This window comes from Gymnoscopelus braueri (assembly GCF_963280865.1).
Source record: "Gymnoscopelus braueri genome assembly, chromosome: 23".
Classification (NCBI taxonomy): domain Eukaryota; kingdom Metazoa; phylum Chordata; class Actinopteri; order Myctophiformes; family Myctophidae; genus Gymnoscopelus; species Gymnoscopelus braueri.
Genome location: NC_137625.1, coordinates 8976928 through 9003467, shown reverse-complemented (window position 1 = coordinate 9003467; position 26540 = coordinate 8976928). Strand labels below are relative to the sequence as shown.

General features: G+C 41.9%; 1 protein-coding gene across 1 annotated transcript in view; it reads left to right on the top strand.

Moving 5' to 3' along the window:
• The window catches only part of dock4b (dedicator of cytokinesis 4b), a 260551-nt gene that overhangs the window by 195869 nt on the left and 38142 nt on the right, over positions 1-26540 (top strand). Inside the window, 4 exon segments of the mRNA XM_080421428.1 lie at positions 1921-2062; positions 5522-5688; positions 12996-13082; positions 16761-16937. Coding sequence (XP_080277554.1) covers positions 1921-2062; positions 5522-5688; positions 12996-13082; positions 16761-16937 — 573 coding nt within the window.

Below are 26540 nucleotides of genomic sequence, written 5' to 3'. Positions count from 1 at the left end.
ATGACAACAAGGTCAAATTGACCTCGTTGACATTTGTGAAACCACACCTGAATCTCATCTGTGATTAGAAATTTTCTGGGGATCAATCATACTTGAGAACAATATTTTGTGGCTATGCGAAAAGGTACCAAAATCGGTCAAAACCCTGGCAGAGGCTACAGACTGTTCTGAAAAAACTCTGGCAGGGTAAGAGTTAATTGACGAATTGATTGAATTGAAAAGTCATAAAGAAATTTGGAGATATAAGGCCCAGAAAACAAATGTTTAGTTAAAAAAACGTATGAGGTGCGTTCTATTTACGCAGTTACTTGGATTAAAAACCGCAATATCATTACGGTTTCAGCAATCTACTCATTACTTGGGAAAGTCATAATATTACAGAAATACAGTACATTACTTTAAAGCAGCATTGCTGCCTGACACGGCTTACTACAGGTATGCCTCAATAAATGGCTGCTTTACCCTCCAGCCTTACTGCCTGAAGGCACCTTGAAGTTCTTTGGTATCAGAGTCCTGAAATTCTTTTAAAAAATCCAGGTTGTGAAAAAAAGAAAAAAAAAAAAAAATCAATTTCTTCACAACCAGACAAACGAGGAGATCATGTGACTATGTCTCTCAAGAACATGACTCATAGCTCGTAGCTCATACAACTTCAATGGTACCTGCGGCGTTCCTTTCCATGGCAGCATTCTTGTCGTCAGAGGAATGTCAGGTGTCAGGGGTGTTCGTTCCCCTTCAAACTGTAACTGTTAGGCTTTGGAATACGAGTGCTTTTGAAAATAACCTCAGGATGTATTGATGTTTCATGGAGCACAGCTTAATGGGCAAGGTGACCATGAATCACCAGTGCACGCACAGACACACACACACACACACACACACACACACACACGCACACGCACACGCACACACACACACACATTTGAAATATTTATTTATGTCCACATAATAAGAAGTAGGCCTACAGGATGTACAAAGGACATAAACACTGCCAGTGCAGTCAGATAAAGGGAAAACGGCCAGTTACAAAGTGCATGTAAAGCAGAGCATTGTTACATACAAAACAAAAGATGGCATACTTGTCGATCACAGCGGACAACAATCATGGGTAAAGGAAACAACGCCTCCTCCAAATTGAGCGGCTTCCTATAATAGCTGATATTGAGCGGTACCTTGCTAATTGTTTAGCCCTCCTTTTGGAGAGAACGGCCATTTGAAGGCCCCTCACAACCAACTTGTGCACGTGCCCTAGACTACCAAAGATAAAAACTAAAAGTTTACATCTGTAGCCTAGCTGAGAGATGGTCTGCTCTAGCTGATGGTATTTTAGCACTTTGGTTAGGAATGCTTCCTCTAAGCTGTAATCAAAAGTACAGCCGACCTTGAGAATGAACACCTCCCTATGGTACACACACACACACACACACACACACACACACACACACACACACACACACTTGTATTACTGTACTTGTGAGGACATCAACATTACACATTTTTTTTATTTATTTTTGCCTTTTGTAAGCTTGTAGACACTGTCCTAACTCCCCAACGAATGCCTAACCGTAAAACAACCATTTCTGTTGTGAAGACCAGAAAAGGTTCCTCACAATCTGTACTGGTGGGTCCTCACAAGTATAGTAATTAAAACAAACACACACACACACACACACACACACACACACACACACACACACACACACACACACACACACACACACACACACACACACACACACACACACACACACACACACACACACACACTCTTGATGAGATTATTCAGCTCCTGCTGCCACTTCAGTGACACTAAAGTTTAATGTGGGAAAGCGGTGTGTGTGGGGCCGCAGCAGCGCCGAGTGGCCACTAGGTGTCAGGCTAACCCCACGTTTGCCGTCTCCTCCCTCCTGTCCTCTGCAGAACAAGGAGTTTGTGTGCCGCGGTCATGACTACGAGAGGCTGGAGGCCTTCCAGCAGAGGATGCTCAACGAGTTCCCCCACGCCATCGCCATGCAGCACGTCAACCAGCCGGATCAGACCATCTACCAGGCGGAGGCCCAGTGTATCCTTATCACCACATGATGAGAGAACCAGAGCGCATTGAGGCGGGGTTCAACTTCTCCTCGGCCGGAGCATCGGAGATGTAACCATTATGCACTTCTTTTAAGATAGGTCGACAGAGAGGCAGGCAGACAGACAGATAGACAGATAGGCATACAGGCAGACAGACTGATAGATTGACTGACTGACTGACTGGCCAAAACGACAGACAGACAGACAGACAGACAGACAGACAGACAGACAGACAGACACAGAGCTCATTTCTCTTGACAAGATAAAGATGAATCACACACACACAGACAGACAGACAGACAGACAGACAGACAGACAGACAGACAGACAGACAGACAGACAGACAGACAGACAGACACACACGCACACGCACACGCACACGCACACGCACACGCACACACACACACACACGTATGCACCTTATGCAATGTTATGAATCAGACAGCATTTAACACGGCTTCCTGTGCCTCTCTCCCCCCCCCCCCCCCACACACACACACACACATGCATGGCTACACTTGAACCGTGTTCCTGGCTCCAAGTGGGATAATGAGCTGTACTGTGGATACACATGCTACTTGGAATGTATGGAGATGTGAAAGTGTCTGTTCAATATTCAGCCACATCTCTGAGACCAGGGAGTCATCTCAATAATTCACTCCAAATGGAGAGAACAGGACAGCTGCTGCTAGACAGAGAAAGTGGAATATATAGTGAGATGTTGGCGAAATGGAAGAGAGAGAGAGAGGTTTAGAAACAGACTGAAGCCTGATTTGTATGTCCGGAAGACACACCGTGTATGACACTGTCTTCTGCCAAAAAATCTACAGATCTGCAAGCTCACGGTGCCTTGCGTCCGCAACGCGTCGAGAGCTTGGAGATCTGCCGCTCGACTGCCGTCCTATGACAAAACTATAAGTTAGGCATGAGCGAGCAAGGGGACAGACGGTGACAGAGAGAGAGACATTAATAGAGAGAGTGACGGACTGAGAGAGAGAGAGTGTGCTTAAAAAGTTGTTCTTTACCATTTTGTACATTGCGTGTACTTGTGTTCATTTTCATATACTGTAGATTTTGTGTACTGTATACTGGGTGTGTGCAGCTGTGTGCACTGTACATGCAAATGTGCATTTGCATTTTATATGTCGGTATGTTAAAAATGTACAGTGTGTGTGTGTGTGTGGGGTGTTTTAGTATACGCATCCATGTGAGCTGCGCTGCGCATATGGCTTTGCGCAGCTGTGTTTGTGTCTACACAAAGCTTGTGTGCGCACGTGCGCAATTGTGTGCTGTATTGGGTGTGTGAGCGTGCGCGCCGTTCTCGCATGCATAACTCAGAACGCTGTTGGAATCGACAGCCATAAGTCTAACTGTGTTAGCATAGCGCTGCGTTATCCTTGAGTATCGTTAATCAATAGCGCCACTCCCAGAGGCCCGCTACTGTACCCCGCCACAGATGCTCATGCATATTAATGGGTTCTGTCAGCTGTCTTCATTCATATTCCAGTGGCGAAGGGCACTATTTCGGCCAGGTTTGCTTATGGTAAAAGCTGTGTGTGTGTGTGTGTGTCATTTTATTATCCTTGCGGGGATAATGTTCTGGTTCGCATGTAAAAAAGGGTCATTTTTTTCAAATAGTTTAACAACATATGTAACAAATAATGGCATGGCCTCTGTCCAATTTTGAATATTGATGGTAAATTACTATGAGTGTTGTTTGTGAATGCAGCCACACAAATCTATACAGGCTGGCTGCTTGTGTGCATACATTTCAGCTATGACCCCTGCTCCTAACCACTTATGTAACGCCCTGGGATTTGAACACTAGAGCCAAACATCTTATCCACTAGCCTAGGAGACTCTTCTTTGGCTGGGGGGGAGATATAGGCCTTTGGTCTTCAGGCAGAGGCTCTGAGTTACTGGTGCTACTCATAGTTGACCGGAGTCCCCCATGGGGTGTATATAGGCCTACTACAGATAAAAGGTTACACGCTATCATTCATTTTCAATGGAAGCCAGCGACATGAAGATACATCCGACGTTTGTAGCTGTAGCTTGGCTTGGCACTGAATGAGTTAACCACTTTAGGCCTATTTTATACTTAGGCTATTTTCTACAAACAAGTTTGTAGATCTGCTATTTTCAAACATTTTTGTACTTTTACTTTTGGTACTTTAAGTATATTTTGATGCCAATACTTTTGTACTTTTACTCAAGTAAACATTTTGAACACAGGCCTTTTACTTGTATTTTTATTTTGTAAAGTTAAATATCTGAGTACTTCTTCCACTACAAATGGATAAACCGCGAACACACACACACACACACACACACACACACGTATACAGTACGCACATTATGTGCGTACTGTATACGTGTGTGTGTGTGTTCGCCATATGTGTGGTGCATGTATTGCATGTGGCATGCAAGTGTTTCTAAGGCGGAGAACCATATGGTTGCGTATGTTCGCTATCACAGTGTGATATCAACGTGCACGGTGTTGTTGGCGGGTGTGCACGAGACGTACGTGTGCTGATGTGTGAACAATGTGTGAGTAAGGTGTGTGAATAAGGTGTGTGTGTGTGTGTGTATGTGTGTGTGGGTGTGGGTGCGCAGTAGCCATATGGGCTGGCTGAGTGTATAATGATGATATTGCTGTGTGTATCGGATAATAAAGATACAGAAGTGCTAACGTGAAAGAGAGCGAGAGAGAGAGAATGTCTATCTTGTCTCGAAGGGTCCTGTCTGGTGCTGTTGACTATTTTTAGTTTAAATTTTTTTTTATCCCACGTTTTTGTAACCCAGTTTTTTCACCCAGTGCCAATTGTCTAAGTAATCCTGGGCGCTACACTCCCTCTGCCAGCCTAGGGAGAGCCTAGAGCCGAGCTCATGCCTCCTTCAATGCATGAGAGCTAGCAAGCCGCTTCTTATCACCCGACGGGGGGGAGTTTCCCCGGTTGGACGTAGCGCGTGGAAGGAACACATTATTCCAACCAGTTCCTTTCCCCTCCGTCAGACGCCCCGGCTGACCAGGGGGAGGCAGTATAGAGACCAGGATTACTGCATGTTCTTGTGAGTGTGTGTGTGTGTGTGTGTGTAAATCGATTAATCATTTAAGCCTTATTTTATACTTTGTCACACAACTGTCGTGCAAAAATAGTGAAAATAGGTGATCGACAAGCTTGTCGTGATGTGGCGTGTTGAGCTTGTAGATCAGCTAGATTCACGATTATACAGAAACAAAAATGCATATATTTTTCAGCTTTTCGCCTTTAGTGACAAAATAGGGATCAATTACAAATCTTATAATCGACCAAATTGATTAGTTGGATTAACTGTTGCGCCCCTAGTCCCGACCCACCTCCCTCTCTCCCTTTGTCTCCCTTTCTCCCTTTCTCTGTCACACTGGTGTGTTTTTTTGTCCTTGACGCGACCTCCCCCATCCCAGACCTCCAGATCTACGCCGTGAGTCCGATCCCGGAGAGCCAGGACGTGCTGCAGCGCGACGGCGTGCCCGACAACATCAAGAGCTTCTACAAGTTCAACCACATCTGGAGGTTTCGCTACGACCGGCCCTTCCACAAGGGCACCAAGGACAAGGAGAACGAGTTCAAGGTGAGCGGAGGAGGATCAATCTGGGGACCCGTTCCCAATCCGGGATCACATAATGTGGCATTTTCGATTAGAGCTTTAACCATTATTTCTCACTTTTGGCTATTAAAAAATTGCAGATCTACAAGCTCGTAGCGCGGCACCGAGTGCCACGCTACGAGCTTGTAGATCTGCTATTTTTGAAAATATATATATATATATTTGTTTGCATTTGTAACGCAAATGTTTGCTTCTGGGGGTTCTGGGTACAGAATATTTGACAAATGTTTGCTTTAAAAAATAATATATAAAACAATGTGCACACAAATGTCATGATTAAAAAAAAAAAAATCAGATCTACAAGCTCATCGCGCTATGAGCTTGTATATCTGCTATTTTTTAAAAGTCAAAGAAATCTAAAATGACACAGATGCTTCCCCCGGTCTTAATGGGTTAAATGTTTTCCTTTTGTTTTCGCCTCTTGGGGTACCACCTTCTTTTTGGTGTAAAACAGGGATTGGGGTTGGCTCATCTCCTTTCTTAGTCTACTCCCTCCTGGCTGCTGCTTTGTTTGTTCCTACCAACAGAAACATTACATGTTTAAGGCAGTAGTGCTGCTGACAGATTTGAGAGATTAGTGGAAGATAGATGAACAGACAGACAGACAGATGGACCGGACGTATACAGATGGATGGTCAGATTAGAACTGCAACTATAGATTATCTTGACGATTATTCTATCTTATTACTTTTTCCGATGAATTGAATAATCGACAGCGTGTTTTTTAATAATATACACCAGGGGGAGGGTGACACTGCACCTCCTACAGGCTGGGGTGGCACCATAGACTGTAAAAAAAACATGGACAACGTTACGCCCATAGACTCTACGGACCATAAATGAAGCTTATTTTTCCAGCCATTTCAAATACGCCATCTTTCTATATCAGGTCTGAAAAATGGATTCGGAAATTAATGCTATTGGTTGGGACCAGAGCGGGAGGTGGGGAATTAATGCTATTGGTTGTGTAGCTTGTCAATCAAAATCATCACAAGGTAGCCATCATCAATTTTAGAATAAATGGGACCATAATTAACCAAAACGCATATCATGGTGATTGAAAGAAGACTTTAAACTAGCGACTGGAAGCATATAGTATCCATGACAATGTTTATTAAGGTAATAAAATCAAGTGTAGAGTTAGGCAAAAACCCATCCGCTTGAATGGAGCCTAATTGCTTCGGACACCACCAGCAGGGGTGAAACAGCGAGACTACAGGCCATTCATAATAGCATAAGACTGTGGTTGTACTAGTCAGCTCCCAGGTTTTAATGTGTCTGTCTGTCTGTGTGTTTCTATGTGCAGGGCGTTGCTGAAAATGAGCACTTGTGCTCAGCTACTACCCTGGGTAAATAAAGAACAAAAAAAAACAAAAAACATATGAACTGTCACTTCCTATATAGCCTCAATTTACAACCTGGATGCTAGCCCCTTGGGCGGCACCTGTCAGCAGTGAGTGTTGGGCGGGAGGAGTAGGGTAAAGGCTCTACGTCCTCCCGGTGGTGAGTCAGTAGGATACAACAACAGTAACAACACACAAATGTGTGTGTGGGGGGGAATACATTTGCATGACGACTAAATTGGTGAGAAAAAAAGCAAACAAAATATGACACGGTCATATTATACCAGGTTGCTTATTTCTCTCACTAAACATGGCAACGTTTTTAGATCCCATATTCTGAGAGTACATTGAGCAACAGCGCCACTTACCATAGAGTTACATACAGTGGCCGGACACAGTATTGTGGGTCGTCTTTAGGTCACATATTCTGAGAGTACATTAAGCCCTCATTGGCTAAAAAAACAGCCAATGAGGAAAAAGTCACGCAAAATTCACTACTAGCTAGAGTGTATCTATAGACCAGGTCTGCAACCTGGTAAAAAATAAGTCTGATTAACCACTTAAGCCCTATTTTCAACTTTGTCACGCAATGGTAGATCACCAAAAATAGCTGATCTACAACCTCACAACCTCGTGTTGCGAAGTGTTGTGTGCTTGTTGATCTTCTACTTTTGGTATTTTTGAAAATCGGTTACTTATAAATATATATAACCGATTAAATCAATTTGTTCGACTGTGGCACTCCTGGGTGGGTGGATGGATGCATACATACCCTCATCATGACAGACAGACCAGAGAGACAAAGATACAGACTGCAAGATACAGTATTTAATTTAATCTCATGATCAGACGATCTCCACCTACTAGAACGGCCATTGACAAGCCTACGCCTACTGCTCTGAAAACAAATCATATCACCATCAATATATTAGGGACCGCCCTAAAGTCTGCATTGGTTCTGCACTGCAGTTATTATTTATTTTTTCTTCATTTTCAATTACAATGAATTTCAATGTGACCAGACATTTCAGTAGGATCTCTGATCTTCTGGCTATTTGAGTCTACAAGATATTTGACTCAGTGCAGCAACTAATGTAATTAGATTCTCTTCACAATGTTTCAAACACGGATTTCAGAATATTTAATTGTTTATAATTCACATATAAGTCAGGTTTAGTCCTCCATTATTTCATAGGGATTAATGTTACCCTCGCTGTCGTTAGATCACGTCAGCTGATCACATAAATCAGTCTTTCACACAACCATTCAGTAATTACAAAATGGATTCCGTGCATCGTCTGCCATATCAAGTCCAAATAAAAATAAATGAACCAGTGGGGAGTTACAAAACTCAGCAGAAAACAAAGCAGAGTTATTTCTCACCTTGAAACCCAATTCATTCAAATGCAATGAAATCTGGTATGGGCTTCTGATCAGAGATTATTGAGCAGAAAAGCCCCATTGTTAAGTTTAATTACAGTTCTTGTTCTAAAGAAAATGGAAAAGTTTAAAAGTTTAAAAGTTTCAGACTGATGGAGGAACATGAAAAATGATAAAAATGTAACCTCACGTAAAAGGTAAAGTATTAAGTATGCAATTCAAAGTAAATGTTTGAGCTGAGAAAATGTGAAAATCCTTGTAAAAGGAAGAGTATGAGTTTTCAGAATCTTGTACTTTTATAATGTGTATTTCTGATCAGCTATTTGCGCAATTTTTTAAACTTATGAAACATTTTGGACATTTTATTTATTTTTATTCTGTATATATTTTCACCTATAATGATAATTATGCCCAAAATAGGGACGCAGGTTGAAAGTGAATTAGCCTTAGGGAAATGTGTGGCCCATAAAGTATCTCCTGTTTCCTCAGTGTGAGACAGCATGACGTACAAGTAAACACCATGGACACGACGCTAGTATGTCACATGATGTACAAGTAAACACCATGGACATGACGCTAGTATGTCACATGATGTACAGGATACTGCATTAGCACTTGACAAAAATAGTACCACTAGCATTGTAAGTGAATGTGTATGAGGTACGCTGTTGCCCTTGCACCCCCCCAAATACGTTAATATGTTATAGGCAGGATAAGGATGCAATAAGCAAAAGCCATTGCAAAACTTTTTCCACAAGATCTTTCGTTGTGAATTCTCTTGACGGGCTATGAAATGAAATGTTGAATATGTATGTATATATAGGGGGGGAGAACTTCATTGAAATGTGTGGGAGTTACACAACAATGATGCTGCACCCTTTCCTTTCCTCTCCTACAGTAGTTCATTGATCGTGTGTGTGTGTGTGTGTGCGTGTGCGTGCGCGCGTGCGTGCGTGTGTGTGTGATTACTGCATGTTTAATTCATTTTGACTCCTGTGTGACTAATTAAGAAGCAGATACAGGGTGAGCCCGCCTCAACTCAGAGCAAGTCCACTTTTTGGGACACACACCCCTTCGCTCCCGCATACAGTATACAGATACAGTACGTGTAAACAAACTTCACGACACAGGCACACAATGTGACGCTCATATACATTAGTCTCACGTGTAACTGAATGCACACGCACACACGTACACACACTCACACACACACACACTGAGATGCTCATAATATGATACTCACGTCATGGTTGTTTAGGCAACCACATACTCCCTTTCCACTCCAGTTAACAGAATTCTGAGGACGCACGCACGCACGCACGCACGCACGCACGCACGCACGCACGCACGCACGCACGCACGCACGCACGCACGCACGCACGCACGCACGCACGCACGCACGCACGCACGCACGCACATTCAAAGCTTAGTGTGCTTGTAGATCGGCTATTTTCTGTGTGCGTGTGCGACACTGCTGTGCAATTAGGTGTGATTAATTAATTAAGTAATTAATGTGCAATTGATTAAACCATATAACAACTCTATTCTCGTGTGAAGACCTATGAAGGCTATTTGTCAAACTGTACTACTGTACTTATGGGGACATTTGGCTTTCACAAGCATAGTTAATACATGTGCACACACACACACACACACACACACACACGCGCGCGCACGCAGTCTCTCGGAATGTGTAATGCCATGTTTCCATCAGCCTCTGTGTTATGATGGAAGCATGACATACAGTATGTCTAATAGAGTGCTTGCTCATCATGGCTGACAGCTATTGACAGACACGACCATACACTCTCACAGCTCTATCAGAGAAGTTTGGGAAAAGCTCATTTACCTCCAATTGTCAAGCTCCTCGCATGACACAGAGCTGTCTACTACTGTCTGTTGAAAGGTCAGTGTCTGTGTGCGTGTGCGTGTGCGTGTGCGTGTGTGTGTGTGTGTGCGTGTGTGTGTGTGTGCGTGCTGCGCGCGCGCGCAATGTTGCAAAGTCATTGTAATGTGCTGGTTTGTCCACCATAGGGTGCCGAAAACACAGAATGGGGCTCAGTTATGTGCACACCTCTCAACTTGTAATACATTTTTTCAGGCGTCGTTCTTCCTTTGGTTCTTTGGCTTGTCCTTAACAAGCATGTGATAATTAGTAACGAGCATAGGAACATTCAGCGTGTGATAATTAGTGTCTACAGCTGTTCAGTAAGCCTTTTTTTTGTGAGCCAACGTTCTCACTGTTTCACACTGTACAAAGAGTTGAAGCAGAAGGAAGGTTGTAGGGCTGTGGCTGTCCTCGACTAAATTTCATATCTTTAGTCAACTCATAGTCATAGGAGACTGTCTGGTAATTAATTAGTTTATCTAATCAACAAATCTGTTACATTGGGTTTGCTGCAGCATACAATCATGCAGAGACCCGCCTTATCAGGTTCACACCAGCAGCTGCGAGTGAATGTTCGTGGTGCAGACATTCGCAAAAAAATGCAATAAAATGGCGCGTCTGAGGTATGAGCTACACCCTCGTAAATAAGCTGGTTGTGCTTCAGCGAGATTTCCGCTGCTCTGAGAACATATCGGCTGTTTCCGGGAGGAGAGCGCGCACAGACGGGGAGAGGAGAAGTACAGACACTCTATGCTTTTCTCATGACAGCTCGTTTGTAACTTGTGAACGATTCATGCTTTTTAGGTAAGAAATAGGCCATGTAGTTGCTCAATCTTTATTCATTTCACACCTACAACTGCTAGTTTAACCCATTGAGACCTCGAACGCATCTGTGTCATTTTTTGATTTGAGCTAAAAAGCATTATTTTACACTTTGGCTATTCAAAAATAGCAGATATACAAGCTCATAGCGCGGCACCGAGTGCCGCACTATGAGCTTGTAGATCTGCTTTTTTTTTTTTTATCGTGAAAGTGTGCAAATCTTTTAATACATATTGTTTTAAAGCAAACATTTTTAACTTAAATCTTTGCTTTCTGGGGGTCCCTGGAACTAAATATTTTGAGATGGGCGGGTCGGTGGTCAAATACATATCATTTTGGGGGTCCTTGACATGAAAAGGTTTGAGAACCACTGATATAGAAACTTTGCGTTTGCTACTTCCATACATTAGTCCATTTCTGAAGTGTGGAGTGTATGTCCGCCTTAGTTTACGCCTACTTAAGAGCACAGCTCACCACACAGCAAAGTTGTACTTTTTGAACTTTTTGAACTTTGCTTTTGGCTGGTTCCACCTCCTTCCGCGGTGGGGAAAGCGTCTCTCACTCCTCTCCATAGACGAGACATTGAACATTGCTGTATTCTCTGAATGCGGCAGTGAAATATAGCACTGCTGGCGTGAATTCAGAGTAATGTTGATTTCACAATGGCTGCTGGCTATTGAAAGATCGAGACTGGCAGAAGTCAAAGGTTATCTACATTATACAAGAAATGTGGATGAAAAAAACTAAACGACTCCTAATCAACTAGCATATGTATTGGCTGCAGCCTACTCCAAACGAACTCAGCCTTTTTTCCCCCAGCTTTGGCAGGTCAATAAGGACAAGATGACGCCATTGCAGAGCAAACAAACAAACAAACAGACAGACAGCGCCTTGCCAAAGTTTGTTTCGGCAGTTCTTGTACCTCCAAGTTTTTTTCTAAATAGCCGAACATCACCGCAGAGACACCAAAATGCGTCTGTACCGACATTGTATCGTTTTATTTCTGCTATCTGCTGGCAACGTACCACGGAGAGCTCTGAGGAAATGTTGGCTGAGAAGGTTAGAAGCTACACAGCCCTCAATAATCAGTGGGTGGGATTTAATGTTCAGAACTCAGAGCGGAGCCACAGCCAAGTATGAGACAGTTTTGTAAGTTCCATTCGGAAAGATCTGCCGAGGCCGGAAAAGTTCCAACTTCTTTCGGAGTATGCTGCAGGCTTATAAGAGCACTTGTCAAAGTCGAATGCATTCAGCCTGAATCAAAAACCAAATCATGCATTTTCTCACTCTCACTGAAATGAACCTTTAACAGTTTTTAATTGGTAAGAAACTAATAATATTTTTATGCACACACACACACACACACACACACACACACACACACACACACACACACACACACACACACACACACACACACACACACACACACACACACACACACACACACACACACACACACACACAAATAATAAAACGCGCTCGCACACTTAACATGAAGGTCACAGCCTCTACAGCGGCGTGGGAATCCATATTATGGTAATGGCATGCAGTTGGGTTTTCCGTGGCTTGCATGCTGTCAGGATGCACTGGTGCGCCTGACCTTGCGCGTTGCTGGCATGTTGACAAGCAACGCAGGGCGACGGGGCAAGCGGTGGAAGATGGATTGTGATGGGAGATAGTGGTGGTTAATGTATGCACATGTGTTATACATACTGGGTGGGGTGCGTGTCTGCGTGTTGGTACGCACATTTTTTGTTTTATCTAGCTGTGTATTGATAAGTGTGTGTGTGTGTGTGTGTGTGTGTGTGTGTGTGTGTGTGTGTTTCTTTCTGCAGAGTCTTTGGGTGGAGAGGACCACACTGACACTAGTCCAGAGTCTACCAGGAATCTCTCGCTGGTTCGAAGTGGAAAAGAGAGAGCTGGTGAGTGACTCCTACCCCACACACACACACACACACACACACACACACACACACACACACACACACACACACACACACACACACACACACACACACACACACACACACACACACACACACACACACACCTTTCATCTGATGACTGCAAGATAAACCACTGACATTCAGCATTCAACTGCAATGTATTTGTCTCACATATAGAAATCCTTTAATTTGCATTTTAAATTATATATGAGACCTCATATGTCCAAAACTGTTACTTTTGAGGATTCAAATTAAAAAAATAGCAAAAGTACATTATAATAATAATAATAATTTAATAATAATAATTTTTGAAAAAGTCTGATATAGCAACCAAAAAAACAAAATATATGTATTTGGCCACAGACCCCCATCTTAAAATATGTTGTTCCAGGGACCCCCCAGAAGCAAAGATTTGAGTTCAAAACGTTTGCTTTAAAGATATATATATACATTCAAAGATTTTCACGATTTTTCAAAAATAGCAGATCTACAAGCTCATAGTGCGGCACTCGGTGCCGCGCTATGAGCTTGTATATCTGCTATTTTGTTCTATCATCTATTATATTCTGTTATCGCATATAGAAATCCTTTTATTAGCATTTTAGCTGTTCATTTTGTCCTCGTCCAGAGAGTTTTAACAGTTCAGCAGGACAACATTGCTACAGCTATCTTAGGCATGCACTGAAACCCTTTTTTTCCTCTACACTGGCTACTTATTCAGAGTCCTATTTCTCAAGGAGGATCCAGTACCAAAGCATTGATACAGATCCAGTTTATTACTTTTTACAGCATCGTTTAACCAGTTCAATCCAGGAACGCATCTGTCTCGCTTTAGATTTCTTTGGCTATTCAAAAATAGCAGATATACAAGCTCATAGCGCGGCACCGAGTTTGTGCAAATCTTTGAATATATATACATATACATTTTAAACTCAAATCTTTGCTTCTGGGGGGGGGGGAATGATACAAATATATTTAATTTTGGTTATGAAAAAAACAAAATAGTTTGATAACCACTGATATTATAGCACCATAAGTAAAACTAATAAATACAAAAAAAAGAATTGTAGAATCCCCAAAGAAGCAAAGATTTGTGTTAAAAATGTTCACTTTAAAAAACATATAGGACTATATTCAAAGATTTGCACACATTTTCACCAATTAAAAATAAATAAATAGATCTACAAGCTCGAGCTATACAGCTACAGCTATGAGCTTGAACAATGGTTATAGCTAAAAATGTAAAATGACACAGTATGCGTTCCAGGTGTTAATGGGTTAATCTAGTCCATTAGTTTGGAGCTACTGGGTGAAATTGGACTGTATTTGGCATGGGTATTGGTACAGAGATGAGTACGAGACCAACTGAGACACATTTCTTTCCCCCCAATAGGATACCTCATTTTTAGTCTCATACTTGCACACTTCATAGATCCCCACACTGCATCATTCAGCACTTTTCCATGCTTTGAGTGACCGAAGCGCTCATTCAAATCATTTCAATGTACAGTAGGGAATTGAAATGATATATATATATTTTTTTAACATAACCGTGTCTCTCTCTGATGATCTAAGCACATTATACTTCAGTGCATATAGCCACTGGCAAGGTGTGAAATATTAGATAGTGTATCTGTGATTGGCAGTAGGGGAAAGTAACTAAGTACATCTACTTTTACTTCATGCAATGGCCTACTTCTACTCCACCACATTTCAGAGGCAAATATTGTACTTTTTACTCCGGTAGTTGAAAACTTTAGTTTTCAAAGTTTCATTGTGGATTAAGATTATTCTTACAAAACGTATGTTACATTAGCCAATTAACCCCATTTTATACTTCGCCTGTTTAAGTAAGCTCTATTCAAAATGTGTCAAAGATAGCTGAAATATTTCAGCTCACAATGGGGCTATTTTTTAAAACAATTAAAAGGTAAAATAATTCTGTGCGAGCGTTAGAAAAGTATAGAAAAGTCCCAGAGAGCGATGTAATCAGCGAAGAAAGAAAAGAGTTACCTAATACCTTTGATTGTAAAACTTAAAAACAATCACTAGCAGGCAATACATCACAGATATACAGTGTTTTTCCACACTTCTCTGTTCGTCTGATACTGATTTGAATGTGTGATTGTGTCTTTGTGTGAGCAACGTGGGTACATTTGAAGCATAAAACGCATAATTTGTTCACTGTCAACAGCGTCTATGAACAAAGCCTTTTGAATTCTGTTGTGATGTAAGTTTTATGTGCAATGTTGTCTCTTTGACTGCATATAATTGTTGTTGTTTTTTTTAGCATCCCCCAGGGGTCTATACTTGTACCCCTCCTTTTTTACCCCTCTACACTGAATCTCCTCGTTCGAAAATAGCCAATCTACTAGTTGCGACTAGAGCTTGTAGATTGGCTATTTTCGCCGAATGTTCACCTATTATGACATGCCTAGAATAGGGTTCACGTGCTTAAAGGGATATTTCACTTTCAAACATGTTGGGTTCATTTTAACATCTACTCAGGCTTTTGTGAGCACCCCAGACAGTTTGTAAGTTACTTGATTCAGTATTTAGATATTTGACATTCATTTTATCAGACACACGCCTATACAAACCCATTGTAACTTCAAACTCCATTTTAACTATGTTAGATTCATTGAAAACACCCGTCCTGGGTTCTGTTGACTTATTAAAAAACAAACAAAAAAACAATTAAAGAATATATTAAATAAATGAAAAAATTAAATATTAAAGGATCTACACCATGAATTTAAAAAAAAAAATAATATTTAATATCATATTGTTTATGTCCCTCAAACGTTTTTCAAAAGGTTTGAGCCTAAATCAAGCCTCAGATATACTCATTCCAACTAACTTCTCTCTGGCTTATAAAGCACTTTCACCTGCAATACCACATTGTCCTGATTTGCACGAGGCGCTATTGAGCCAGTTTGTATGCATGTTATCTCCTGGTGGATCTCAGTGGAAAAAAAAGTAAAAAAAAAAAAGATTCTTATATATATATATTTTTTATGTTGGAACTGAAAAACGGGAGGGATTGTATTGTAACAATTTGGCCTGTTTTGAGACCAATTTACATAAAACCCCAGATATGCTGTGAAAGCCTGAGTGCTCAAACTGGGGTATTTTTTGGGGATAGAAGAGAGATAGGGGAGACCAAAAACACAAAAAAAAAGAAGGAAAAGTTCAAATTCATGGTGTAGTCCCTTTAATACATTAAGTATATTAAAAATATCCCTTTAGAGGTGAAACTAAAGGCAGATTTCTAAAAACTAAAGGCAGATTTCCCTGTAAGAATAGATCTAATCCAATTTAATCTCTAGTCTACAGTCAGGGTTGCCAGATCTGCTTATTATAATTTCCCCGCAAGATTTTATTTGAAAATAGCCGATCTGCAAGCTCACAACGCGTCGCATCGCGACGCGTTGTGAGCTTGCAGATCTGCTATTTTCAAATAGCTGATGTACATGTTAAAAGTGCTCATGTGGCCCATAGTCGCTTCTTTTGGGCTGGTTTTCCTAGACCTGGTTGCTTGTTTCTCTCACAGAATCTGGCAACACTGTCTACAGTACATCACAAGCAACCCACACTCGGCGTTGCCTCTTCCTAACTGTGACTTTGTGTCTTTGTGTTTGTTTGGTGGTACAGGTGGAGGTGAGCCCGCTGGAGAACGCCATCGAGGTGATCGAGAACAAGAACCTGCAGCTGAGGACCCTCATCACGCAGTGCCAGAGCAGACAGATGCAGAACGTCAACCCCCTCACCATGTGCCTCAACGGGGTCATCGACGCCGCCGTCAACGGGGGACTGGCACGCTACCAGGAGGTAGGGAGGGAGGGAGGGGGGAGGAAAGGAGGGAGGGAGAGAGGGAGGGAGGGAGGAGGAAAGGAGGGAGGGGTGTATGGCTGGCAGTGGTGGAAAAAGTACTCACATTTCTTACTTAAAGTTATACATTGCAAGTCCACAAATAACGATTTTTAGCAGCCTCTGCTGGTCATTACCGTCACTGCAAGCTATTTGTTTATTCCTCTGTTACCCAGAATTCCATTTGTTTTCACCGGAAGACGGAAGCGCTCCAAAAAGCGTTCTTTTAATTGTTTTATACGATCTGTGGATCGTTTCTCTTAGCCAGTGGAGCTTTAGTTACCGTGAGCTGTGTTTTCTTTTTCTGTTTTTTTTTCGATCTTCAAATCATACAATCTCTTAAAATCAGCGTGAGGTTCCTTTTTGTTATTAGCGCGGTAGTTCGTGGCCAAACAGGAAACCTGTGCGGTAGTTCCTGGCCAAACAGGAAACCGGTGCATTTCCGCTTCCGTTTTCCGGCCAGATGACGTCATTTTCGCGGGAAAGACACCCCTATCACCGTTCAATAGAAAATATATGTATAAAAGGCTTTCGGGGGTGAAATTCATGGAGTGGGTGTTGTGAAACTTTTGCCACTCACAAAAGATATACAATTTAACTTTAGTTTTGTTGAAAAAGTTACCTAGTATTACTTTAAGTAAAGGTAACAATACTACAATGTAGAAATGCTCTGTAGCAAGTAAAAGTCCGTAATTCAAAATTGACTTGAGTAAAAGTACAAAAGTATTTGTACCGAGTAGTAGAAAGTACTCATTATGCGGAATGTATATAGCAGGTCTACAAGCTCACAATGCGTCACGATGCGATACGGGCAGTCGTGAGAAAAGCAATGGCAGGAGGTGGTTATAAAGCAGCACATAGGAATAGGTATGTACAGGGTAATGGACATCAGGGGGTCGTCAACGTTTTTCAGGCCAGGGACCCCCCTAGCTGAGAGAGAGATGAAGCAGGGACCCCCCTCTATATTGTATAAAATGGTGTTCCAGATTAAACTCTTTTTTTTTTTTACTTGGTCTGCTCTTTTTTCCCTCTGCTTTAGCCAAAAATAGCCGATCTACAAGCTCACAACGCCTCGCAGCGCGAGGCGTTGTGAGCTTGTAGATCTGCTATTTTGGGCTAAAGTTCTCCTCCGAAAAGGGATGCTATACTATTCATGTAAAAAAAATATCATATCACACAAAGATTTTGCTGACCCCCTGTAGTAACTCTGAGGACTCCCTAAGGGGTCCCCGGACCCCCTGTTGAAGACCCCCTGATGTTACACGGCGTACAGTACCAATGCACATTTATAAAAGCAGCATACAAGAAACGGGGTACGTACGTACAGTACCTGGATTAATGGATTCATGATTGTTTTGGATGTGGGTTGAGAGACATTAGTGCACTATGAATATTGATGCGCACTTTGTACGTGCGTCATTTTCCTGCTGTCGGTAACGGGGGGGAGGAGGGGGGGGGGGGGGTGATGATAGAACGGCTTGTCGATGGATGAAAGGATGGATTTGATGAAGCGAGCAGCAGATGGACGCGTCTTTATTTTTGAGGGGAGATACTTTTTTTTTGTCCCACGCCTTTTTTTTTTTGGTGATAATTATTCCATGATCGCGCAGATGAACAGATGGGAATACGAGATGCACAAACGTTTCATTCCACCGCGCGGCACACGTACGCGCAATGATCCAGCGACTTGGACAGTTTGACGATTATATTCGCCTGCACACATAGTAAAAAGAGCTAAATAATAATCAGGAACACTGCAACTGATGTGATAAAACACAGGGTTTCCCAAATGTTTCATGCGAAGGACCGCCTAATATCCATAGCCTCTCTAGCTGTGACCTCCCCCCCCCATCCATTTTGTTAACCCATTCAATCTGGGAACGCATCTGTCATTTTAGATCTCTTTGGTCGATTAAAAAATAGCAGATATACAAGCTCATAGCGCGGCACAGAGTGCCGCGCTATGAGCTTGTAGATCTGTTATTTTTTGAAAAATCGTGAAAATGTGTGCAAATCTTTTGAATATATATATCCTTTAAAGCGAACTTTTGTCAAATAGTTAGTTCCAGGGACCCCCAGAAGCAAAGATTTGGGTGTCAAATGTTAAAAATATATATTCAAAGATTTGCGCAAATGTTCAAGATGTTTCAAAAATAGCAGATATACAAGCTCATTGTATATCTTTATTCTTTTTCCTTTATTTATTCAGGGAAGCCCATTGAGAGCGAGCTCTCTTTTTCAAGGACGCCCTGATAACAACATATAAAATACAATACAATATATCTGCTATTTTTGGAATAGCCAATGTATAAAATTATGGTTATAGCTCGACTCTAAAATGACACAGATGCGTTCCCGGCTTTAATGGGTTAAACTGGCGAAAATATTCTCATGATAGAAATAAATGAGATAGATAGGCTATCTGATAGACCATGCATGGATCTGGTGAGGTATTCAACGTTCAATACCCTTGTGCCTCCAAATGCAGTTATAAGGGCCTGCAGTGGATGGAGGGATAGATGGATGGAGAGGCAGACAGAGGGAGCGAGGGATGAATAGACGGATGGAGCGCTTAACCCATTGAGCCCTGGAACGCATCTGTGTCATTTTTTTGATTTGAGCAAAAAAAAACATTATTTTACACTTTAGCTATTCAAAAATAGCAGATATACAAGCTCGTAGCGCGGCACCGAGTGCCGCGCTACGAGCTTGTAGATCTGCTATTTTTGAAAAATCTAGAAAATGTGTGTAAATCTTTGAATATAGATATTTTTAAAGCAAACATTTATGACTCAAATCTTCGCTTCTGGGGGTCCCTGGAACGAAATATTTTGAGATGGGGGTCCGCGGCCAAATACATATCATTTTGGGGGTCCTTGACATGAAAAAGATTGAGCACCACTGATATAGAAACAAACGTTTTTTTAGAAAACTGTTGGGATTTAGTAGACATTTTGTAGAATCGGCTTCAGGTCTTAAAGGGTTAACGGAATCACATGACGTGACGTGGATGATTGGGGTGATGGATGTATGGAGGGTGTGGTTGGATGGATGCATGGATCGGGGGGGGTGTGGCGGACGAACGACCGGACGGACGGACGGATGGATGGATGGATGAGCGAGGGGGAAGCGAGATGGGATGTGTGCGAGAGAGCGTCGGATAGACAGATAGGCGGGGAACGAGGGATGTGACGGATGAGCGGGCGGCTGACGGATAGAGGGATGATGCGTTCGTATTTCATGTGACTGCGGTGCAATGAGACCAAACAGTGACACAAATAGATACAGACAAAGGGGAGAAATACTCGGCGCACGGAGATACAGAGATCCTCTGTGTTCGTTTCCCTTTGTACGTTCTCAGTGTCTCAACCAACACTGAGATTTTTTTACTCTATTTACATTCTACTTAACCCATTAAGACCTGAAGCCGATTCTAAAAATGTCTTCTAAATCCTAACAGTTTTCTGAAAAACCTATGTTTCTATGTCAGTGGTCCACAATCTTTTTCATGACAAGGACCCCCAAAATTATATGTATTTGGCCGCGGACCCCCATTTCAAAATATGTTGTTCCAGCGACCCCCAGAAGCAAAGATTTGAGTACAAAATGTTCGCTTTAAAAGAATATAAATATATTAATTTGCACACATTTTCGCAATTTAAAAAAAATAGCAGATCTACAAGCTCGTAGCGCGGCACTCGGTGCCACGCTATGAGCTTGTAGATCTGCTATTTTTGAATAGCCAAAGTGTAAAATAATGTTTTTTTGGCTCAAATCTAAAAAGACACTGATGCGTTCCCCGTCTTAATGGGATAACACCTGGCATTGATATGCTTGTTGGGAGGTGACTTTATTCACGTAGAAATTGAGCTGGAATTGCCCCCCAAAACAGAAATCCCACTTACTTGTGAAAACCACCTCAGGACCTCAGGACCTGGTCACATTAGTAATGCATCAGGATAATAAACATAAGATGGACTTTATTTTCCTGAAGGAAATGTGTCAAGACAGAATGCATACATGCAGTAGTGCTAGTACATACACAGAATAGCCCCCCCCCTCCGCCATAATTGATAAATTGTGTATTATTATTATTAATAAGTTAAGTTAAGCTACCCAGCAGCACAAAGTAGTACAAATCATCCCGCCTTTACTAGACTACAACATTAAAGGTAGGGTAAGTGATATTTTTGGGTTAAAACAAAAAGTACATTGTTAAAAGGTTAAAGCACTATATTCTGATAGTAATCATTGCTATAGAGTGTTTGTTCAGTAACAGGAGTCTCCCCGTCTCTCCAGCTCTTTAATAAACAGAAAACACATTTTCCGGTAGGTGTCAAAATCTCAGCCAATCAGTAGAAAGTATAAAATTTTAAGCTTCAAAGTGTTCCAGTTCCAATTTTACCTGCTCATTTCTTAGTGTCATCACTTCCAATTTCACTTGTTTAATCTATATCCTGATTGAGTTCTCTATCCTGATTGGATAAAATTGGAAATGAAACTGAAACTGAAACGAAAATGCATTTTCTGTTTTATAAAGAGTAAAGAGCTGGAGAGACAAGGAGACTCCTTTTACTGAACAAACACTCTATAGCAATGAGTACTATCAGAATATAGAGCTATTTAACACTTATTTTAACCAAAGAAAATCACTTACCCTACCATTAAAGCGATGAACACATTAATTCATTACTAATTATAATCCAATAATATGATAATGAGTACTTTTTTTCCGTTTGGTACTCCTTGTATATTTTCGTGCCGTTACTTTTGTACTTTTACTCAAGTAAAATGTTGACTACGGGACTAGTAAAATAGTATTTGTTGAATCTTGAGTACTTCTTCCACCACTGGATTTAACCAGGGGGTTTTACAGCTCTTGAGGGGATCAGGTAAACATTGTTATGGTCTGAGTTAGACGGGCTTGGTTCAAGCTATGGCCGCGTATACAATTTCACATTACACCATAGAACTTGTCTAAAGTCGAATTTTCCTTGGCATCGCATTTTAATATGCTGTTCAAAAGCCTGGCATTGCGGTGTCGAAATTGTAATGATTAACACGTTAAGACCGGGAACGCATCTCTGTCATTTTTTTTATTCCTTTGGCTATTCAAAAATAGCAGATATACAAGCTCATAGCGCGGCAAAAAAAAACGTGGACATTTTGTGCAAATCTTTGAATATCTATATTTTTAAAGCAAACATTTGTAACTCAAATCTTTGCTTCTGGGGGATTCTACAAAAAAAACATACATTGCTGTAAGTGGTTCTCAAACGTTTTCATGTCGAGGACCACCCAAAATGATATGTATTTGGCCGCGGACCCCCATCTCAAAACATATTTTTCCAGGGACCCCCCAGGAGTTGTAACACAAGTTAAAAATGTTCGCTTAGAAAGATTTGCACAAACTTTCACGATCTTTTCAAAAATAGCAGATCTACAAGCTCATAGCGCGGCACTCGGTGCCGCGCTATGAGCTTGTATATCTGCTATTTTTGAATAGCCATAGAAATCTAAAAATGACACAGATGCGTTCCAGGTCTTAAAGGGTTAAGATCTCCCACGACGAAAATCGGTGCACCGTAGTTGATCAGTGAAAACAATCCCACACCTGTGCCGCAGCCCTCGAGGCGGTGCCACTGGGGGAGGTGCATAAACGCGGCGCAGATGAGGATATTACCAAACTCTCGAGGTATAGGCTGAACGGCCCGAGACTCACACACGCAACAACAGCTCCATACAGAATACAGATTTCCTCCCGGACGGTGTGCAGTCTGCACCACCTGTCACTTACGTTCACGCGGAGCCTGCCACCTTCACTTTTCCCTGACAGCTAGCTTCGAATGTCTGAGATCCCCTCTACTGTATATCAACATAAAGACTGAGTTACACGTAGTCGCACGCGGGAGTCACACGCCGGAAATAGGCAGGGGTGGAAAGTAACTAAGTACATTTACTTAAGTACTGTACTTAAGTACAATTTTGAGGTATTTGTACTTTACTTGAGTATATCCAATTTCCAATACTTTTACTTCTACTCCACTACATCTCAGAGGCAAATATTGTACTTTTACTCCACTACATTTACTTGAAAACTTTAGTTACTAGTTACTTTTCAGATATAAACTATGATATTATAAAACATACATTAACCACTTTAGCCCTATTTTATACATAGCGGCTATTTGAAAATAGCCGATCTACAAGCTCACAACGCGTCGCATCGCGACGCGTTGTGGGCTTGTAGATCTGCTATTTTCAAATATTTAGTAATTTTACTTTTGGTACTTTAAGTACATTTTGATGCCAATACTTTTGTACTTTTACTCAAGTAAATGTTTTATTCTGGACTTTTACTTGTAACAGAGTATTTTTATATTGCAGTATTGGTACTTTTACTTAAGTAAAGAATTTGAGTACTTTTTCCACCACTGCACGCCGGAAATAGGCGATCTACAAGCTCACAATGCGTTTGTGCCGTGACGCATTGGGAGCTTGTAGATTGGCTTTTTTTCCGGCGCGCAACACCCGACTACTTATAACTCAGGCGTAACAGTCAGAGATCTCTGGCTGTAACGCAAGTCTCGGTGAAAAGCGCGACGCGGGACTCGCGCTGTGAGTCCTCTTGTCAGAAGTCGGGAGTTCGTCCGTCTTATTTCCGTGCGGCCTCGAGTAGCTCAGAATCGTAGATGGCAGAGATTTGCCTCTTCTCCGCGGCGTACGCCTCCACTCTCTGGCTCTTTCCTGCGATCCTGCTGGTGTTGTGGAGCTCTTAATGTACTCTGGCAGGTTTCGGATGAGCGATCCGAAGGCATCTGCTGTAGGGGCCCTTCTCTGTAGTGACGTAGAAACAGGAGCGCTACGCTCGAGTAAGACGGCGCCTGGTTGGTACTCACCTTAGCTAGAACAGTTTTACTTTGAAATGTTTACACAAGAGTGGTAACGCCGTCAACAAAAGTAAAAAACATAAGCACAGATGCAACAGGAACCCCGTTGTCATTTAATCACTTTCAACCTGACTTCTAACATTCCAAACCTTTCAAAAATAGCAAAATGTTCAAAAATAGCCAAAACAGCAGATCTAAAAGCTTGTAGATGGGCTATTTTCATTATTCGTCATGCAGCAAAGTGCAGTATATATATTGTAGGGCTTAAGTGGTTAAAAAAGAAAGGAATATTAAGTATAATAGTCTCACTTTAGTGCCATGAGGAAATCGATGAGCGTGGCTCCTGTAATGAGCATTTTGTGTGGGGAAAAAAGAGATAATTTGAACGTGTGAGCTGGGAGGCATAAAGGTACAGTAATATGTGAGTGAAACCCCGTTTACACCATTAAACGGTGTCTACTTGTGGCTGGTCTGTGGAGGCTTGACAAGTGCATCAAGTGCATCACCACCTCCTTCACCTCAAGGAAAATGCCTCTTACCTTCAGCCAACGGTATATGGACTCTGTGACTCGCTCTCAGCGTCGCATAGCAACCACCCTCTTCCACTGCAGTGTGTGTGTGTGTGTGTGTGTGTGTGTGTATGGGTGTGTGTGTGTGTACATGAGAAGGAAAGATGGAGAGAGGCAGAGAGAGGGAGGCAGTTTTTAATTTAGTTTGTGTGTCCATGTCTGTGCATGTCCACCACATGCAGTAAAGTACTCAGACTAGAAATAGCCTGTTATTAACCCATTAAGACCGGAGAAGCATCTGTGTAATTTTTTTCATTTGACACTTTGGCTATTCAAAAATAGCAGATATACAAGCTCATAGCGCGGCACCGAGTGCCGCGCTATGAGCTTGTATATCTGCTATTTTTGAGAAATCGTGAAAATTTGTGCAATTTTTTTTGTTTTCAAGCAAACATTTGTAACTCAAATCTTTGCTTCTGGGGGTCCCTGGAACAAAATATTTTGAGATGGGGGTGGGTCCATGGCCAAATACATATAATTTTGGGGGTCCTTGACATGAGAAAGTTTGAGAACCACTGAGATAGTAACATATGTTTTGTTTTAAAAAAAAACAGTTTTTAGAAGACATTCTAAAAACAGACATTTTGTAGAATCGGCCTCAGGTCTTTAATGGGTTAAGCTTGGAAAGATTCTCGATAGAACCACAAAAGGTGAGATTCTGCTGATCGCTCCTGCGCTTGATGCCATTTTTTTGGGGGGGGAAATGACACCGTAACGAATTATCGTCCAACCTTCCAACATTTGTCCAGAGGGTTACGGCTACACCGTAACTCATCCCGGTCATGATTTGGCTGAGAATAACAGAGGGTGCAGGAGAAGAACAGAGGGTGCATCCTGGCAGGCTGCAGCACTGTGGGGCCAGATAGAAATTCCACGGTGAAACCATAGATAGACAGTAAAAAAGTATGGACAGTGTTATGCCCATAGACTCTACAGACCGTAAAAAATGAAGCCTGTTTTTCAGCTATTTCAAAAATGTCTTTCTATATCCTATGGAAACGGAAATTAATGCTATTGGTTGGGGCCAGAGCGGGGGTGGGGAATTAATGCTATTGGTTGTGTAGCTTGTCAATCAAATCATCACAAGGTGGCCACGCCCCTCCTACAGCATACTTTACTTTATCATCAATTTTAAAATAAATGGGACCATAATTTACCAAAATGCATATTATGGTGATTGAAAGAATACTTTAAACTAGCGACTGTAAGCATATAGTATTTACGACAATGTTTATTGAGGTAATAAAATCAAGTGTAAAGTTCGCCAAAAACCCATCCGCTTGAATGGAGCCTAATTGCTTCTGACACCAGCAGGTGTGAAACAGCGAGACTAAAGGTCATTCATATGAACTGTCACTTCCTATACGGCCTCAATTTAAAACCAAGAAGCTGGCCCCTTGGGTGAAACACGGCCGCACCTCACACGCGGGGAACAATACATAGACTGTACTGGCAGTTCCCAACCGGATCTGTGAGGAACCCAAGTCACACCGAAGAGCAAATGGACCCTTACGGGTCCATTTGGTTCCATTTGTACACTCTCAGAGTTACACACCCGTAAGGGTCCACTCGGAACACCCTCAAGGAACCATGAGAGTCCCTGGACCCCAATTTGAGACCCATGGTGTAGCAGAGTCTCCAGTGAGCCAACAATATAGTTCGACCAGAATGGAACAGAGCCTTCATTAGTATCATTGGTAAGTAACACCTGTGAAGGAAGTAAGAAGAGGCCCAATTTCCTTCCAATATGGCTGCTGTGCATAGAGCCTATTAACGTCCTACTGTAGTGTATTGAAAACACAGGTGTCTCCGAGGACCATGATACTTTAGATTCTAACGCCTGTTTTCATGCGGTTTTACTTTTACACAAACCTGACTTCCATATCATACCCAATAAAATATTTCGTATATTAGCATTGCCTCACGTGAGGAAAATTGATGACCATTATTTGCTCGACACCGGTGTCATCGTCAATATCGACGCCCCCCATTTTCGCCCCTTGAATAATTATTGCGGCGGTCGTTGGAATTCCACGAGGAATCGAGCATCATAAATCTATTAATTTCTATTTGCGTGGCGCCGATTGGCAGCCGCGACCGAAGGC